Source organism: Athene noctua, chromosome Z, assembly GCF_965140245.1.
Source record: "Athene noctua chromosome Z, bAthNoc1.hap1.1, whole genome shotgun sequence".
In the NCBI taxonomy this organism is placed as follows: domain Eukaryota; kingdom Metazoa; phylum Chordata; class Aves; order Strigiformes; family Strigidae; genus Athene; species Athene noctua.
Window position 1 is genome coordinate 35,081,648 of NC_134077.1, and position 19,469 is coordinate 35,101,116.

General features: G+C 40.5%; 1 protein-coding gene across 2 annotated transcripts in view; it reads right to left on the reverse strand.

Annotated features, from left to right (window-relative positions):
- WDR36 (WD repeat domain 36) overlaps positions 1–19,469 on the reverse strand; it is a 41,038-nt gene that overhangs the window by 3,375 nt on the left and 18,194 nt on the right. For both annotated transcript variants that reach the window (XM_074932228.1, XM_074932229.1), the window contains 9 exons: positions 18,382–18,496; positions 16,996–17,161; positions 16,607–16,715; positions 10,107–10,186; positions 6,066–6,173; positions 4,915–5,012; positions 3,367–3,509; positions 2,610–2,726; positions 2,295–2,376 (listed from right to left, as the gene is read on the reverse strand). In XM_074932228.1, the coding sequence (XP_074788329.1) occupies positions 2,295–2,376; positions 2,610–2,726; positions 3,367–3,509; positions 4,915–5,012; positions 6,066–6,173; positions 10,107–10,186; positions 16,607–16,715; positions 16,996–17,161; positions 18,382–18,496 (1,018 nt within the window). The remainder of the gene's footprint in view (positions 1–2,294; positions 2,377–2,609; positions 2,727–3,366; positions 3,510–4,914; positions 5,013–6,065; positions 6,174–10,106; positions 10,187–16,606; positions 16,716–16,995; positions 17,162–18,381; positions 18,497–19,469) is intronic.

Consider the following 19,469-nt stretch of genomic DNA (forward strand, 5'->3'; position numbering starts at 1 on the left):
ATGTCCTTCCTCAGGATTTCTACAATCCTACCTGATCTTTGAGAATTCCAAGCACTCATTTTAAAAATGCAGAAATAAAAATACATACGGTTATAAACACAGCTGCTGATAAGAACTGTTTTAAAATGACTTCTAATTAACATTGCTTCTGTTAAGAAGAGCAACTCTTATAACATGGTAACTAATGGTATCAGGCATTAGCAAATACACCCTAAGTGGTATAAATCTGTTTCCATCTGTATTTGATTCTCTAATCTCAGTATTTGATGAAAATCATGAGCTAGTTTTAAACGTAATTGTGATACTAACAGTACTAAACAGATGCAATCACTCATTTTTCTTCTGTGATGTTAAAAAACCAAGCACTGAACATACTATGAAGTTGGTACACATACAATACAGAGAAGGTGCCCAGCTCAATCTTTGTTTGACAGTCCTGATCTGAGGTACAAAACTCTGTCTCCATCCCAGTGGTAAGCCAGGATGGCTTCTAGTATACTACTATTTCTTTGCATAGCCTACTCACCTTTACAAGAGATGCTTGTAAAATAGGAAGCACCGAGCCATGTTACACATCAGCAGTGTCCTGAGACAGGATCAAAAGGCTGCCTGGATTGGATCACAGCACAGATCCTGAAGTACACCTGCCTTACAGCAGAGGTGGCCTGAGGGAGGCCCACAGGACTGCAACTGCAATACATCAAGGAGTGTACTTGCTCCCAGTATAGCCAGCTTCTAGGTTTCTAAATATTTACCTGCTGTTTCACTCTTCTCTGAGCAGCTCTGGAGCAGCTTAACAGAATTGACAAGAAGCTCAACATGAACCAGCAACATGTGCTTGCAGCCCAGAAAGCCAACTATACCCTGGGTTGCATCAAGAGAATTGTGGCCAGCAGGTCGAAGGAGGTCATTCTCCCCTTCTACTCTGATCTCATGAGATCCCACCGACAGTACAGTGTCCAGCTCTGGGGCCCCCAACACAAGGACATGGACCTGCTTGAGCAGGTCCAGAGGAGGCCACAAAGATGATCAGGGGCTGGAGCACCTCCCTTATGAGGACAGACTGAGTGAGGTGGGTTTGTCCGGCCTGGAGAAGAGAAGGCTTCAGGGAGACCTTGTAGGAGCCTTCCAGTACTTAAAGGGGGCCTACAGGAAACTTTGGGAGGTACTCTTTTATCAGGGAGTGTAGCAAGAGGACAAGGGCTAACAGTTTTAAACTGGAAGAGGGTAGATTTAGATTAGCTGTGAGGAAGAAATTTTTTACTGTGAGGGTGGTGAGACACTGGAACAGGTTGCCCAGAGAAGTTGTGGACGCCCCCTTCCTGGAAGTGTTGAAGGCCAGGTTGGACGGGGCTTTGAGCAACCTGATCTAGTGGAAGGTGTCCCTGCCTGTGGAAGGGGGGTTGGAACTACATGATATTTCAGATTACTTCCAACCAAACCATTCTATCATTCTATGAATACTATCAATTGAAATACTAAAAACACACCATAAAAAACACACCTTCGTTGTGATAAAGTTCTGTGCACAAAATGTTTTAAGTGCAGTTGAGTAAGCTGGTCCTATCTCAGAAGAGTTTAAGAAGGGGTAGAAAAAGTTCCCAGAAGAACTGCTTTGTGGACAAGGTACCAGTGATACTCCATTTACATTTCCAAGCCAGTTATATTAGCAATCATTTCCAAAAATCTAAATTTCAATGATTCTGTAGTAGCACAAGTTGAACAGGGAAAACAGCAGGCGAATTCCACAGGCAATTTAACTGAATAAATTTCAAAATTAATTGAATGTTAAAAAAACCCCAACAGCTTATTTTTACATCAATTATTTATTCTTAGGCTTTAAATTATAAAGCAATGAATTAAAGCTCTAAGTTTGCTGAATGCTTAGTGAAGTAGCCCTTGAAAACAGAATTTGCTAGACAAATTATGATTTTAATGTTTCAATGACTCACCAGACTATTTCTTAAAAGATCATTCCTTTCCTACCTTAGCATCTTTTCTGGGTGAGATCATCACAATCTCCAAAAAAGCCTAATAATCTTAAGAACATTACCTTCTCTCTATGGGTTTTAGCCAGAACTGATCTCCATGCTGTAGGTAAGGATCTTTGATCTAGATGGGCTATCTATATCTCAGACAGCTTTATATGTAACAGGTCATTTTCTTTGCCTTTGCTACTGTACTATGCATATTTTTTTCCTTGCACATGTTACAATTCTGGTATTAGAAATCACATGTATATATAAAAATATTATTAGCATCTACATTTTCGGTGAAATGTCTTGTTAACTTACATTCATTAGTGCTCAGGGCTTCTTCAAGATGAATGTAGAAATCAGACTTCTGCGCCAGTACTCCAAGGTTTACTACCTTTGACTAGACCATGAAAGTATAAGAGAGTGTACATGAATATAGAAACATATTTTTACATCTCAATTAGATTTTTTTTCCTTCTGACAGAATAAAAGACTTCAAGAAAGAAAGTATTAATATGTTAGAACTGGTACTTTAAAGTCTTTAGCAAGATTTCACTCAGCACTAAAAAGCATTTAAGAATTTTCTTTTAAAATACACAAAATAAACACTGTTATATTGATTCTTGTTTTTACCTGTGTAACATTTCCTTCCTCTGGAGCAATGTATCGGGGTATAAGACCAGGAACTGTTGGGATGAAGAAAGGGGCTGACTTGGGAACTTTTGGTGGCTCTCTTGGTTTGTTTCTTTTCTGTTATTTAGATATTTGAATTAAAATCATCATCATATTAATAACATGTGGAAATTTTTGTCCAGAATTTTATTTTTAAAATACTATGAAAACTGTAAGGACCAACTGATAACTAAAAACATAGGTAAAATGTTTTACCACTAAATATGAAGCTACTATTTAGAAGAAAAACAGCCCCTCTCCCAAATATCAGAAATTGTGAAAAGCACCATATAGCTGTCTACTGCTAAAACTTGAAAAATTATCAAATTTTGTGATTAGGTGAATGCAGCTCATAGAATAAAGGCAAATATATCTGGCTGTATACTAACATTTTTTGCGCATTCCCTCTTTTTGCAGTTATGGGAATGTCCAACAGTGACTTGGAGGCAGAACCTACAAGAGCTTTAAAGACACTTACTATCTGCATTGATATGGAAATATCTGCCTTCAGACAGCTATTCTGCACATTGCAGAAATAGTCATGGCAACAGTTATGAAAAAGTTCCTCCTTCTCAAGAATTCTTGAGCATCCAAGAGAATAGTTAAGATATCTGTCTGTTTTACATTACAGGAGGAACAGCCCTCATTTTACCTCCTTCTTAAAAAATACAGTCCAAATACTACAGTAGTTAAGAAATGGTGTGCCTATTATCATTACCTTGATAATATCAAGACTGAGAAGATTTTTCCACCTTGATTCTGGTAATGAGGAGAGGGTCACCAGCTGCTCTCCCAATTGCTCCGGTGAGACATATTCTATCATTTCATCCCATGTTTCTTCATCTCCTGCGACATCCACATCTTTCAAGAACACATATATTTTATGTACATACGTCACACTTATTTTTTTAAAAATCAAAACAACATGATTATTTCTTTTTTAATTTATGAAAAACATACTTAACAGCTGTATATAGGGGTGCTGAAAAGCTACTGAAGCAATCCTTATTAACCCTATGAAATATTAAATTTAAATTGTGAACAATCCAGAATTGGATTTTAGCAAGATTTTGAAGATTTAACCACTTAGGCAGATGATATAAAAGCAATTTATAGAAGTCCTAAAAGAATAACAATGGATTATTTTAAAAAAAATTATTAACTGTTTTAAAATATATACACAGCAATTTTAGTTCTAAGTTATAAATGTGTAAAATCTTTGCAACCTGTTCATAGGTATGACTGAAGTGGCACATGAAGATAATATCAACATTAAAGGACAGCATCACACAACAAAAGCTATGCAGTCTGTCATTAGTTTTCGCTAGATATCCTATGTGGTCTTGACCAAACACCTCTACTTCCTCTTCCTTTTTGCAAAATACTACATAGCTGAAACCATGAATGTGATAGAAATGCCTAAAACAACAAGGAAATGCAAACCATTAAACGCTCTAAATATCTAAACAGGAACTTTGCATTTGCTGAAGACAGAAAGTGAATTTAAATGTTCAGACAGAATTCGTTTATAGGATTAAGACATTCAAACTTTTGGGATTAAATCCTGTCTCCCTAAAAATAATTATGTGTCTAATAAAGCCATCATCAAGTATGTGCCTTCCTCTGTTACGTGGTCAATAGCTAGGTGTGTTTCTCCTCCAGATGGAGATCTAAATGCAGGCACTGATAAACTTGAGTAGACAAGACCTCCATCTAGAGGCCTTGAGAAGAACAACTACTTCTATCAAACGTATCAAAAATGCTATTTAGGCCTTTCTAGCACAGGTACATCGCAGGTCAGCTGAACCCAATTCTCTTGCCAACAAGACAATACACAACAGTGAAACTACCATGGCATACAGGCAGACAAAAAAGTTAGAGGAAAGTGGAACAAAGAACAATCCCCTTCCCTCCACCAAACAGTAACATTAGTTTCAAACTGGCCTCACAGGTGTCAAAACAGAAGGTATTATAAAAGTCTGGGATTAAATAAAGTCAGCAAACAGCACAGATGTTTTTATTACCTACAAAATCTCATTGAAGATGTGGAGAACACAGAAATGTAATTCTTTAGATCATAACATAGAAACATGACTAGATTATAGTAAGTAATATTAACATACGAGTAAGTATGCCAAAAATGGTAGAAACAACAGTTCAGACAAAGAATGCTAAAACCCAATGAGTTTTTACCAAGGAAGCAAACCATATTCTATTTGAAATATAATACCAAACTGAAAATAATACTCTTTCATCTGAAGATTACCTTGCACCGGGCAAGTGCTAGGGCGTGTCACCACAGATGGTTCATAATCTGCTGGAAGGGGCCGTAAAGAGACAACTGAATATAGAGAACGATTTGACCTGAAAAATAAGAACAGGCATTTTAAACACAATTTTCAGGTGACTGGAAACAAGATTTTAGACTTAATTTTCACTCCAGTCTAATGCTACTACACTATGGCAATTCACCAGGTTCTATTCCAGATTAATTTCCCTAATCTAGCAGATAAACAAGAAACGGAACATAGTGATACACATAAGCTGAAAGTCTGAAATATAAAAGCTATGCCCAAGTATTATTGCCAAGAATATTTAATACACACATATAAGAACATTTAACACATACAGCAGTATGATTACTTCAATCATTATCAGTTACTGTAAATTGTCTATCTAAAAAGCTTGCTTTGTACTAAATATGTACGATACATTATGCAAATATAAATGATTCATCCTGCTTTCACAGAATTTCAGAGTAGCACTATTAGCAAATTTTCTTCAGGTTTGGAACATACATACAATTTTTTCTGTCAATATAAACCAGGTCTAGGTAAACACACGTCATTATTCACAATGAAGCACTTTTACTTAAGCATAGAAAGGTCTAACAATTGAACACCCCTTGGACAAAACTACAGGCGACAAATGTAACCTGAAAGGTATAAAAAGATGTAAAAATCAGGAGGAAACAGAACTGAAACTTCTTACATCTTTGCTGATCTATCATTAATAAACAGAAATAATTGCAGCTTCCAAATTCTACTCAGAAGTCTCAGAGAACATTGTATAGAAAAAACCTTCAGAAAGTAACACTACATGAGCACTGAAATGTCAAAAGTGGTAAAAATTAGTAATACTAAGAGTTAAAGAAAACCTAAAAATTATAGAACATGATTTTTTTTAGAAACATTCAGAGAAGAGAGATAATTTAATTACCAGAATATGTATCTTAACTGCAAGAGATGTAAAGATCTACAAACCACAATATAAAATACCTGTTTTAACTAGAACCAGAGAAGACAAAACCATGGAGACAATACTTTGCAGAACCATTTTCTATTTGCAATAAAGGTCATTAAAAGAATTCTTGCTCATCTGAAATTCTGTGTAGAAATAGATATATTACATACTTACCACAAATAAATTCCAAGATCATCCACATGTGTTGAAGCTAGAAAATCTCCTGTAGGAGACATAGTAAGGCTCACAGCTGCTGAGTCTACCAAAAAACAATCTATGAGGCTAAGGTGAGAAAACACAACAGAGAAATTCTCAGCAAGATGAACTTGTTTATCTATGTGTATCTGAATTACAGCACAAATATGATTGAATGCAAGCAAGACACTGAAATTATGCATACATATTAGCGTATTAGAAGTATTCAAATACGACACACAAGCTTAGCCAATGAACAGCACTGTGTAATAAACCACTCACCTCTATAAAAGTCTCTAAAATCAGCTAAAGGTCATACATTTATGCTCCCTTCTTAGACACCTACATTCTGTAGAAAATATGATGAACCATTCATCCACATTCAACTCCTTATGCCTAAACACTAACCTTCTTAGTGGCCATAAATTTCATACCTCCAATCAGGCTTGTGCTGCTCTGACCTCATCTTTTAATGCTCTGACATTAATTGTCAACTCCCTCTCTCAAGATACTTCATAAACCTGGTTAACATTAGGACCTAATGTTCCTAAAGAATGAATGGTACACTGCAAAATTTGATTATCTGCCACAGTTTGACATTACCAGATCTTCAGTCTGATATACCATGCCTTGATTATTCCTTTCACTATTGCAGAAAACTGAAAAAATGCTACATAAAAAGAAAGTTAAAATATTCAGTAGTATGTGACTATTTTAACAATAAACCACTTTTCACTTCTGGATGATGCTGCAGATCCTGCATGATGCACACCCTAGTAGTTTTCCACTCAAGCCTGTATTCACAGCACTGCTTGTCACTTGTTGAGGTATAAATTTCAGTTACTTCCAACTGTAAGAAGCAGTTGAGTTTGACAACTAACAGTTCACTGAGAGAAAAAAAAAAACCACCAGAAGTAGAGCTTTGTTCTTGTTTAGAGTGCAAAATAAAAAGCAAAGTGAGAAGTGGTAAGAGCAGCCAGGTTCCACACCCCTGTTCTGTTCATTAAGCACAGAGAAAATATTGATGTAACACAGCAGTTTAAAATATAGAATCTTGTAGGCATGTGTTTTCTTGGGTACTGAGCACTGCTGTGATGATCTGACAAACCATGTTAAAAATAAAAGCCATTTTTTAACTTCAACAGAACGTTTCATTCTTTTTGCGTGCTCTTAGACCACATTACAAGTAAGAAGTAATCAGGCAAGAGCCACATCATTCACAGAATCACAGAATCATCTAGGTTGGAAAAGACCTTTCAACATAAAATATAACATGTACAATAATTATACATTAGCCTTTCAACATAAAATATAACCTGCTTTCAACATAAAATATACAAACACTAAATCCATAAATGCCAGAACATGTAACAGTTACACTAATATATTTTGCACACACTGCATAATAACTAGAAAATTTACCATAAATACTGTTTTTAGTTCAAATCCATCTTTTTACCACTATCTTTATCAGTAACTGAGAAATAAAGCAACTGTAAGGAACAACTGCAAAACAAAGTTAACATTAAATTAAATTTTTCTACTCACAGAATTTAAATCACAACTAAAATTACAGATTTGGGGCAGGGGGAGATCAATCCAGTATAGGAGAATGAGAGACATGCTTGTAATTTTTACACAAAATGTACAGTAATTGCCAAATGAATCCTACTGAGGTACTGAAGGCATTCACCTTTACACTTCCTACCTAACTACAAAAGTGGGACAATTGGCAGTATAAAACTGCTGAGCTCACAATATCAGTATATTTCTTACACAATTCTGTCTCAAGTACTCCATCCAAACTATAAAGAGTCAGCTGGTAACCTAATCTTGATTCCTTAATTTGTCTATGTAAGCTGTGCTGCAGAAAGAAAAATTTGCATAATGCCAAGGCTCCTGCTTGTAATTTTCTCAACACAAATTGGTAATTTTTTTCCCCAATTGTCAAAAAAGCCCTACATAAAAAACTTGCACTAGGAATACTTACTTTATGTAAGAATAGTTAAGCAGCATTCCCAAGTAAAAAAAAAAAGTTGTTCAATAAGTAAATGATATGACATCTATTGAAAGTCACTCAGTAGTTTTTGTAACCTAAGATTTAGTAATCTAAAAACATGTTTCCTATCCTTTTATAAGGACAATATCAAAGCTGAGTCTTTAGAATGTACAGTTTATAATCTGGTTCTATTTATAAGCAAACATACCACAGTAGAAATAAACCAAACATCTAGCTTTTTATTAAATATTATTCTTTTTAATACACTCCTCTGCCTACAGTTATGGGAAAACTTTTCCTTTAAATTCTGGAAGAACAATTTCACCTAACTACTTTCAAAAACAGGGTTTGTCATGTACCTGTCTAGATTTCAGCTTGACCAGAATTTCTTGTAGTTACTCAGAGAGAAGAGGCAAAATATTTACTTAGGTGTCACATGCAAACAGGAACTACTTTTAGATTACTTTAACACCCCCCCACTCCCACCCCCCGTATTAATGGATTCTTATTGCAAAGTGTTATGCTGTTAAAGAAATGAAAGATACAAGTAACATTTCTGAAGTTTTATAATTAATATCACAATTTTTTGTAGGCATATCATTTTGGAAAGGAAAGAGGGTTAGAAAGGTCAAACAGTGTTAATTTCCCTCCCATTTATACCGGAAAGAAGACAGTTACTGGCCATCTTGTCCCATTTTAGACTAGTGTCATTCATCATGCAAGAACGGGTCAATTGTTTGTTGAGATTGAACACACTTTTCACAGTAAAATGAAAACTTTTACAGTGTACAAGATTATTTACCAAATCACTCAAAAGAAGTAATCAATCCAAATGAAACCATTCAGTCTCAGGTATGACCAGAGCTGCACACTGCATAACACTACTTTAAATTACTAAAAATCTATCTGACATAACGCTAAAAGAATACACTGGCAGAATTCAGTTACTTTACAGCCTGTTTTTTTCTAGGCTCCTCCTGAGCTTCTTATGTATACTTGTGTACTTCTTGGCCGAATTTCGTTCTGGGAGAATATTAATCACAGTGGATCATAAAAGAGTATTTTTGGCAATTGCAAGCATGCACAAATGAAAATTATAAATGAAGTAAATCTTTAGTGTGTTGCTAAAACAAATGGAACTGAGAACAGGCTTCTATTTACAAAACAACTGGAGTACTGCATCCAACTCTGGGTGTCCCAGCACAAGACAGACATGAAGTTAGAAAAGATCCAGGAAAACAATCAGAAGGCTGAAACACGTTTCCTATGCAGAAAGGCTGGGACAATTATGGTTGCCCACCCTGGAGAACAGAAGGTTCCAAGGAGACCTTCTTGTGGCCTTTCAATACTGAAAGGGGGCTTTATAAGAAAGACTAAGAGAGACATTTTAGCAGGGCCTGTAGTGACAATACAAGAAGCACTGTTTTTGAACTGAAAGAAGGTAGGTTTAGACTGATATAAGGAAGAATTTTTCTATGATGAGGGTGCTGAGACACTGGAACAGGTCACCCAGAGAACATGTGGATGCCCCCTCTCTGGAAGCATTCAAGATCAGGTTGAATGAGGCACTTTGAGCAAACTGCTCTAGTGAAAGACATCCCTCACCAACTCCAGGGGAGTTGGACTAGACCTCTGAAGGTTGTGTCTAACTCAAACCATTCTATGACTCTATGAAAATCTCAGCATATCACAAAACAATCTACCTTAAGCAATCTCTTGCCATTTAGATTACAGTGCTGCTTCCAGACAAAGAAAAAATTCACACTCATTTACACTACATGAAAACTCTACGTTTCAACATTAGATCTTCAGGACAGTTTTCTTCTGTATACACAGTAAAAGGCACATATTGGTAGCATGACACGCAACTAAAATACTGGGTACTGAGTTGATACTCTATGGACAACTTTGAAGATCAGTCAGTACAGACTGGTGACAGATATTGTAGCCAGGAGGCTTTTTGCCACAACAGACAGAAGAGGGATTATAATAAATTTCTGCTCCATGTTTAGCTGACTCACCATCCAGAGGGAAGGTCCCAAGTCTTAATGGTACAGTCCATTGATGAAGTTACTAGCCAACGACCATCAGGACTGAAAGTCTAAAATAAAATAGTCAATTTAATGGCACAACTGTCAAGTCAGGAGGTCCTGTTTTACACAATTCAAGATTAGACTGCAACGTAACAGCAGGATGAAATGGTCTGTCCATAAAACGTAACTGACATCACCATACTGAAAACAAGACAAGGACAGAAATGGAAATTATTTCAGAGCAGGTTTAAATACATGACACAGGATACATCTGGCTGTTAATAAAAGCATTTTGGTCATCACTTTTACATTAAATGATGAAAACCACTGATCATAAAACTAAAAAACTCAAATAAATACTTACTAGCATTTAGAATTAAATCAGAAGCTAAAATGAGCACTACAAAGCACTACTACACAAGATATAAAATAAGGAATTATCAGTGCATTGCACAATCACAGACCCATTTACGCATTTTATTTACCCGGCTCAGCTTTTCCACATATGCAGTTAAAACTGTTGCACAATTTTGCTCCTCAATACTCTTTTCATTACTCTTAATGCTTTATTTTCTTAAACCCAAAATTAGCTTGTTGCAAAGTGTCCTAGTTCAGCTAGGATAGGGTTAAGTTTCCCCAGCAGAGAGAGGGAAGGGATCTCCAACCTCAGGTCCAGGCATGGTAACACAGGAACTTTTTCCTTTGTGGCTTTGGTGGCGGGGAGCATCATGAGCGAGCTCTCTGTAACCACTGCGGTATTTCTCTGTATATTTATTGTCTTGTTTACTGTTATTGCTGTTTATTGTTGTTATCATTGTTACTGTTGTTGTTCAGATTGTTTATTACACTGTTGTATTAAATTTCTTCTTATTTTAACCCGGGGTTTGTGCCTCACTGCCAGCCTGAACGGCTGAGGGTGGGGGAGGGGCAACGGCAACGTGATCTCCGGTCCTGGCAGGGCCTAAACCAACACAGCCTTTTTGGCGCACCAACGTGGGGCACAAATTGGGTTGAAATAAGATTCAAAAACAGACAGACCCTGACCAGAGTGTGTTAGAGCAATCTGTTGGGTGTAATTTCTTTTTCTGTTTGTATTTGTTTGATAAGAAAATGTTTGCAATGCTGGCCCACTTGCTTGCGTGGTGGGGCTAGATTAACCCTTATATCCAGTGTATGATGCCAGTGCTGGCGTTTGTTATCGGTGGAAAATGTATAAAGGGTCTTATGCTGAGGTACTGGCTACTGACTGCTTATAATGCCTTTGTATCGCTGGGGAGGCGGGGGGAGGGCCGGCACCTGTTTGCTGCCTGGGCTTTTGTTAAGGGTCTCATCCCCTCTATGGATGAGCCAGGGGAAGAGACCCTCTCAGTTTCCAAGAGTTTCAGTTATCCTTGGAGCCTGCAGGCCAGTGTGATTGTGGCACAATGCTTTCTGAATGTCTGCCTGATTTTGGTGTTGGCCATGCGGCACTTCTCTAACAATAGAAGTGCCCGGAAACCTGCCCCGAGGTCAGATAACAGTGAGTGGCAAGGGGTGTGGGAAAAGATGGGCAAAGGCCTGAGACGGTGGGCACCCCCAATGCTTTGGAATTTCACTCCCGAACAAATGCAGAGCCCTGAGAAGCTGATGGAGTGCTTAGAAAGGGTGTGTTACCAAGGTGGCAAAACCCAGAAGACACAATTTGCTGCAATGTGTTCGGGACTTGCCCATGCCTACCGTGTCCTCTTTAATACCACTCACTGCCCTCAGGGGAAAGAAAAGGCTGCACAATGTGAGAGTGAAGTTACTGGTACAGTATCTAGGCCCGGGGAACAGGCAGAGCCAGTATCAGTCATCTCCACCAGCACAGCGACTGAGCCAGAGAGCCAGCCAGTGCCCGTGCCAGTTGCCCCGATACAGAAAACAAAATATACCAGAAAGTCAGCCACAAAGTAGGGGATGGGGATGAGCCACGCCCAGCACGGAACAGGAGGAAGGGCCAGAGGTGATCATCTGATCTCTATCCCTGACTGAGCTGCGAGATATGCGGAGAGATTTCGGCCGCCTGGGAGGCGAGCAGATTTGCACCTGGCTGCTCCGATGCTGGGACAATGGAGCCAGTGCTTTTGAGATGGAGGGGAGAGAGGCCAAGCAGCTGGGATCTTTGGCCAAGGAGGCTGGCATTGATAGGGAAATAGGGAAACAGACTCAAACCCTCAGCCTTTGGAAGCGACTCCTGCTCAGTGTAAGGGAGAGGCACCCCTACAAGGATGATATCCTATGTCAGCTAGGCAAATGGACCAGCACTGAGAAAGGCATCCAGAACCTCAGGGAACTGGCTGTGTTTGAGATGATCTATGGTGATCTGAATGATGAGCAGTCACCCATGGACCCAGATCAGGCCCCCTGCACACACCTGATGTGGCGAAAGTTCCTGAAGAGTGCACCAGAAGCACACTCGAAAGCATTGGCAATAGTGTCCTGGTGGACAGACACCCACACTCTGACAGTGGATGGAGTGGTTGGCAAGCTCCGGCAATAAGAGGGAAATCTCCCTTCATCTCAACATTCCTGGGTCTCAGCTGTGGAGGAACTGTCTCAGAGGGTCCAGAAAATGGAAGAGGACATGTCCCACATTCTACCTGCACGGGCTGATGTCTCAGCCATTAGAAGTAAACGTTTCCCCACCCAAGAGAAAGGCAGCAGAAGGTACACAACACGAGGCACCCTGTAGTTTTTTCTCCACGACCATGGAGAAAACGCGAGGAGGTGGGATGGACAGCCCACTGCCGCACCAGCTGCATGAGTAGAGCAGCTGAAAGGGAAGACCATAACGAAAAGGGGAGTCCTTCAAGAAAAGAGCAGCTCCAGTGTCCAGTCAGAAATCTCCCAGACAGAACAGAATGGCCAACGTTATGTCTGACCCTCTTGAGGGGACCAGTGAATCATTCTTGCAAGAAGGGAGTGATGATGAGCAGGATTAGAGGGGCCCTGCCTCCAGCCAGGTGGAGGAAAGGGATAATCGGATTTACTGGACAGTGTGGATCCGATGGCCTGGCACGTCAGACCCACAAGAGTATAAGGCTTTGGTGGACACTGGCGCACAGTGCACCCTGATGCCATCGAGCTACAGTGGGGATGAATACATTTGCATCTCCGGAGTGACAGGACATGCTGTCCTGACCCTACTGGAAGCTGAAGTGAGCCTGACTGGGAAGGACTGGCATAAGCACCCCGTTGTGACTGTCCCAGATGCCCCGTGCATCCTGGGCATAGACTATCTCAGGAGAGGGTACTTCAAAGACCCAAAGGGTACCGGTGGGCTTTTGGTGTGGCTGCCCTGGAGGAGGTTGAACATTGCTAACGCGTTCTTCTCCATTCCGATAGCGCCAGAGTGCAGGCCACAGTTTGCGTTCACTTGGAGAGGCATCCAGTACACCTGGAATCGATTGCCCCAGGGGTGGAACCACAGCTCCACCATTTGCCATGGACTGGTCCATACTGCACTGGAGAAATGTGGGGCTCCAGAACACCTGCAGTACATTGATGACATCATTGTATGGGGGGACACAGCCGAGGAATTCTTTGAGAAAGGGAAGAAGATAATTGAAATCCTCCTGAAGGCCGGCTTTGCCATTAAGCAAAAGAAAGTTAAGGGGCCTACAAGGGAAATTCAGTTCCTAGGAATAAAATGGCAAGATGGGCGTTGCCACATCCCAAGGGAGGTGATAAACAAGATAACAGCCATGGCCCCACCAACCTCTAAAAAGGAGACTCAGTCTTTCCTGGGCGCTGTGGGGTTCTGGAGGATGCACATCCCGAACTACAGCCTGATTGTGAGCCCTCTCTACCACGTAACCCGTAAGAAGAACGATTCTGAATGGGGCCCTGAGCAACAACAATCCTTTGAACAAATTAAGCGGGAGATTGCCCAAGCAGTAGCCCTTGGGCCAGTCCGGGAAGGGCAGGAGATTAAGAACATGCTCTACACCGCAGCCGGGGAGAATGGCCCTACCTGGAGCCTCTGGCAGAGAGCACCTGGGGAAACCCGAGGCCGACCTCTAGGCTTTTGGAGCCGGGGATACAAAGGCTCTGAAGCTAATTATACACCAACTGAGAAGGAGATCCTGGCAGCGTACGAAGGAGTTCGGGCTGCCTCAGAAGTGGTCGGCACTGAAACACAGCTCCTCCTGGCACCCCGACTGCCGGTGCTGGGGTGGATGTTCAAAGGAAAGGCCTCCTCCACACATCATGCAACAGATGCCACGTGGAGTAAATGGGTTGCATCGATAACACAACAGGCTCGAATAGGGAACCCCAGCTGCCCAGGGATACTAGAGGTGATTACGAACTGGTCAGAGAGCAAAGATTCCGGGATGTCACCAGAACAGGAGGTGACACATGCTAAGGAAGCCCCACCATATAACGAGCTGCCGGATGAGGAGAAGCGCTATGCCCTGTTCACTGATGGGTCTTGTCGCATTGTGGGAAAACATCGACGATGGAAGGCTGCTGTATGGAGTCCCACACGACGGGTCACTGAAGCTGCTGAGGGTGAATCGAGCCAGTTTGCAGAGGTGAAAGCCGTCCAGCTGTCTTTGGATATTGCTGAGCGGGAAAAGTGGCCAAGGCTCTACCTCTACACCGACTCGTGGGCGGTTGCGAATACCCTGTGGAAATGGCTGCAGCAATGGAAGCAGAACAACTGGCAACGTAAGGGTAAAACCGCCTGGGCTGCTGAAGTATGGCAGGACATTGCAGCCCGTGTGGAAAACCTCGTGGTGAAGGTGCTCCATGTGGATGCCCATGTACCCTAGAGTCGGGCCACTGATGAACATCGACACAACCAGCAGGCAGACCAAGCTGCTAAGATCAGAGTGGCTCAGGTGGACTTGGACTGGCAGCGCAAAGGTGAACTGTTCATAGCCCGGTGGGCCCACGAGACCTCGGGCCACCGAGGTAGAGATGCAACATACAGGTGGGGTCGAGATCGAGGGGTGGACCTCACCACTGACACCATTGCAGAGATCATCCACAGATGTGAGACGTGTGCTGCAATCAAACATGCCAAGCGGGTGAAGCCCCAGCGAAATGGAGAGCGATGGCTGAAATATAGATATGGAGAGGCCTGGCAGATCGACTACATCACACTGCCACAGACCCGCCACAGGAAGCGCCACGTGCTCACAATGGTGGAAGTAACCACTGGATGGCTGGAAGCTTACCCAGCGCCCCACGCCACTGCCCGGAACACCATCCTGGGCCTTGAAACCCAAGTCCTGTGGCCACACGGCACCCCAGAGAGAATTGAGTCAGACAACGGGACCCACTTCCGAAACAACCTCATAAATGCCTGGGCAGAAGAACACGGCATCGAGTGGGTCTACCATATCCCCTACCACGCACCAGCCCCTGGGAAGATCGAGCGCTACAATGGACTGTTAAAAACCACATTGAAAGCACTGGGAGGTGGGACCTTCAGAGACTGGGACATGCTTCTAGCAAAGGCCACCTGGCTAGTCAACACGAGAGGATCTGCCAGTCGAGCTGGCCCGGCTCAGTCAAAACCTCCACGTGCTGTAGATGGGGATAAAGTCCCTGTGGTGTGCATGAGGAATATACTGGGAAAAATGGTCTGGTTTAGTCCTGCGCCAGGCAAAGGTAAAGGCAAACCCATCCACGGGATTGCTTTTGCCCAAGGACCTGGGTGTACCTGGTGGGTGATGCAGGACAATGGAGAGGTCCGATGTGTACCACAGGGGGACTTGATTCTGGGTGAGAACATGCCGTGAATTATGCTGTGCCTTTGTAAATTGTTCTTTTGTTATTGTTAACTGCTAAATGGCAGCTGGACCTGACGCAGATGGTATAGAATAAAGGGGTGGATTATGTCCTGGTTCAGCTAGGATAGGGTTAAGTTTCCCCAGCAGAGAAGGGGGAGGGATCTCCAGCCGGGTTATTCATACCATGCTGAGGTCAGGTCTGGGCATGGGAGCGGGGGAACTTTTTCCTTTGTGGCTTTGGTGGCGGGGAGCATTGCGAGCAAGCTGTCTGTAACCATTTGCAGTATTTCTCTGTATATCTTCTGTCTTGTTTACTGTTATTACTGTTTATCACTGTTATCATTGCTACTGTTGTTGTTCAGATTGCTTATTACACTGTTGTATTAAATTTCTTCTTATTTTAACCCGGGGTTTGTGCCTCACTTCCAGCCTGAACGTCTGAGTGTGGGGGAGGGGCAACGGCAACGTGGTCTCCGGTCCTGTCAGGGCTTAAACCACCACACAAAGTTACAGTAAAATCCCAAAGCACACTGAAAATACATGGCCATTTGAACATTATACATTTTCACTTGAAAGCTAACATGGCCAAAACTACTGTAGAACTACAACTTTACTATTCACAGCTGAACATAATGCTCAGTAAATTACACAGAGAAATTCGCCATCGTTAAAATGAATTAGGTATTTGTCTATGTCATCTGTTACAGAAAATGAGTTAACAATTACCATGTCATTAATCCGTCCATGGTGTCCTGTGAATGTCCTGACAATCTTCCTGGTTTCTATATCCAAAACCTTAATACTGAAGTCATCCAAGGCAATTCCCAGAATACCACTGCCAAGAATCATTAACATGTATGATAATGATTAGAGACAAGAAATAAAACCAACACTCTAACGTTGCTCCAAAAATCTTTTATCCCGAGATAATCTCAGATAAACAGCATTACATTCCTTCAGTCTAATGAAATGTCTGGTAGTCGTTTTGTCAACTAGAAGTCAGTTGTATTTCAAAGCATCAGAAATTTACATTTTATTAGAATATCTGGTTGCCATCCTAGACTTACATACTTCCAGCAAAACAACATGCACATGAAATAGCTTCAGTTTCTTACCTGTCTCTGTGAAGCAGGAGTTCACTTGGAGAAGAAGAAAGCTCAGTGGAGTAAACAAGATGTTTAGTTTTGAATTTCCAAAATTTAATTAATCCTTCACTACCAGCTGTGATTACCAGCTGGTTTAATCCATCCACTGCTACCCCCCTAATGGCCCCCTCATGTGCTGCAAATCAAGGGAAAAGAAAGTTGTGTTTCAGAACTTAAACATAGCATAGAAATCAGCAGAATGTCAAGCACTATTCTCTATGTATTTGCCTAACTATACTAAATGAGAAGTAAGCATGTGACAAAATTCTAAAGCCACCTGACAAGACTGCTCAAATATTAGAAGTTTCTTGAACAGTACAGAAACCAAATTGTTTTGAAGTAAGCACCTATAATACAATAAAGAGCTATGAGTAACTGAAGCAAATACTAGCTTTTATTTCTGTTTTCAGTTTGGGGGGATTTTTCTAAATGTGAGATTTGAGGGACTTTTTGAAATCACTTACGGAATTCCTCCAGGGGGCCTGACCACTCCAAACAAAATTTAAAGCTTCAGTTCTGGCATGATGTCTGGGAGTTTCCTATGTTACTTTACATTGCAATCTAAAGATAAGGCATAGCTCCTCTGGTTTTGGATCAATTTTATTTCTTAACCTACACCTAGGGCTACTGGCCAGTAACCAAACTTAAAAAATTCATCCCACTATCAAGCAATTATGTTATTAGGGGACCTTGTGGCTTTTAAAAGCCCAGTAAGATTTAAGGATTCATGTGGACTCTCTCCTTGTTTCTACAACAAAAAAAATTCAGATCGCAAGGGTATTAAAAATTGCAGACTTACAAAGCAGCAGCAAACACACGTGACAAAACATGACACGAAATATGTATGCATTTACTGTCACTTACATTAAGTACTAAGTTTGCAGCTGGGTAATCGAAAATAATAGCATATGCAAAGAACTACGCTTGCTTATGATTTCCATTTCCCAGGCATGTAAAGTATTATTTCATTATTAAGCAGGGAGCACAAAACAGATGGTAAAATTTATCTCAGACATAGAACCCTGTAACAAGAAGCCAAGTACTACAAATGTGATTATTTCAAAAGGAGCTGAGACCAGAGGATCTCATTTTAGTGCTAAACATTTTGGTTACTGACAGTTTTGTGTTAATTAAAACAAACATATGCTAACATCAGAGCTGTTAAAACTAGTAGGGATCCTGTTCTTCACAGTAGGTTTAAGATTATTTCTGATTACAGTGCAAGATAAGACAATTAGAGTAATTAGAAAAACTTTAAAAATTCCCAAATTCTATGTTGAATTTCCTAGATGACAGAACACCAGGTAGTTACTGCTCTGTTAAGAGTTAGTATTTTAAAAGTGTAGCAATTCTTACCTCTTTCTTTGCCGTAAAGACCTCTGTGAATGCCAGACTGCATGTTATACACATCTACCCGTCCAGTTGACAGCCCAATTACAGCAAAGTTCCCACATGAGGTCATGTCAACTGCCTTTCAAGGGGGGAAAAAAAAAAAACAAAACCAAAACCTATGAAAACAACTTTTAAGTGTATATCTAATTAGCAAAGTTCTTAGCAGATATGTAACGTGAATACAAAAAACTAATATGTTTTTATTAGATTTCTTCACAGAAAACCGCACAGAACAAACAACAGAATATCTCAAAAAAGTAGAAGGGAGCTTTTAAAATAAGCAAATAGTCAACAAGTAACAATACGGCAGTGCATGCTTATGAAGGGTAAGGAAATACACTTAGTGACATCCATCATAAGTTGTATCTAATAATATCAATACTGTAACCTAAAAGACTAACCTATACAATCAAAACATCCACAAATTCCATCTCTAAGATAAAGTCCAAGCATGACAAATTAAAGCAAGAGTTTAAATAGCAAGAAACAAAGAAACAATGGTCTAGATGTCACTGTAAAGATACAGTCCTAAGAATCTACTAGTTAAAAGAAAACCAGAGATTTTTAACTCCACTGACCTCAGTCTACCACTAAGCATAAGGTCTGAAAACAATTTATCACAAGGTACAGCAGCAGTATGAATGCCTAGCACATGAAGTATGCTACAGTAATTACTTGTCTTGAAAGTCTGTAAGCCTCAATAAACATTTATATCTCTTTTATTGAGTGTTTGACTTTCATTGCATCCAGCTCAAGTTGTAAAACATTTTAGAGGGAATATCCTGCCTGCAATTTGGAAATACATTTTTCCATATTGCCCAAAAATAAAGTATCTTCAGCAATTTGTATTCACAGAGTTAAGTTTATCATCACAGGCATATAGTCAACTCTACATCACTATGACAGATTACAGGCAAACACCAACTATCTGAATCATAAAATAAAATCTGCACTTAACCTAGGTGTTTAAGGAAAAAAATGAATGTGGCATTTTTCTTAAAACCATATGCATTACAAAACAGATAGTAGGACACACTGAGCTGGCAGAAAGC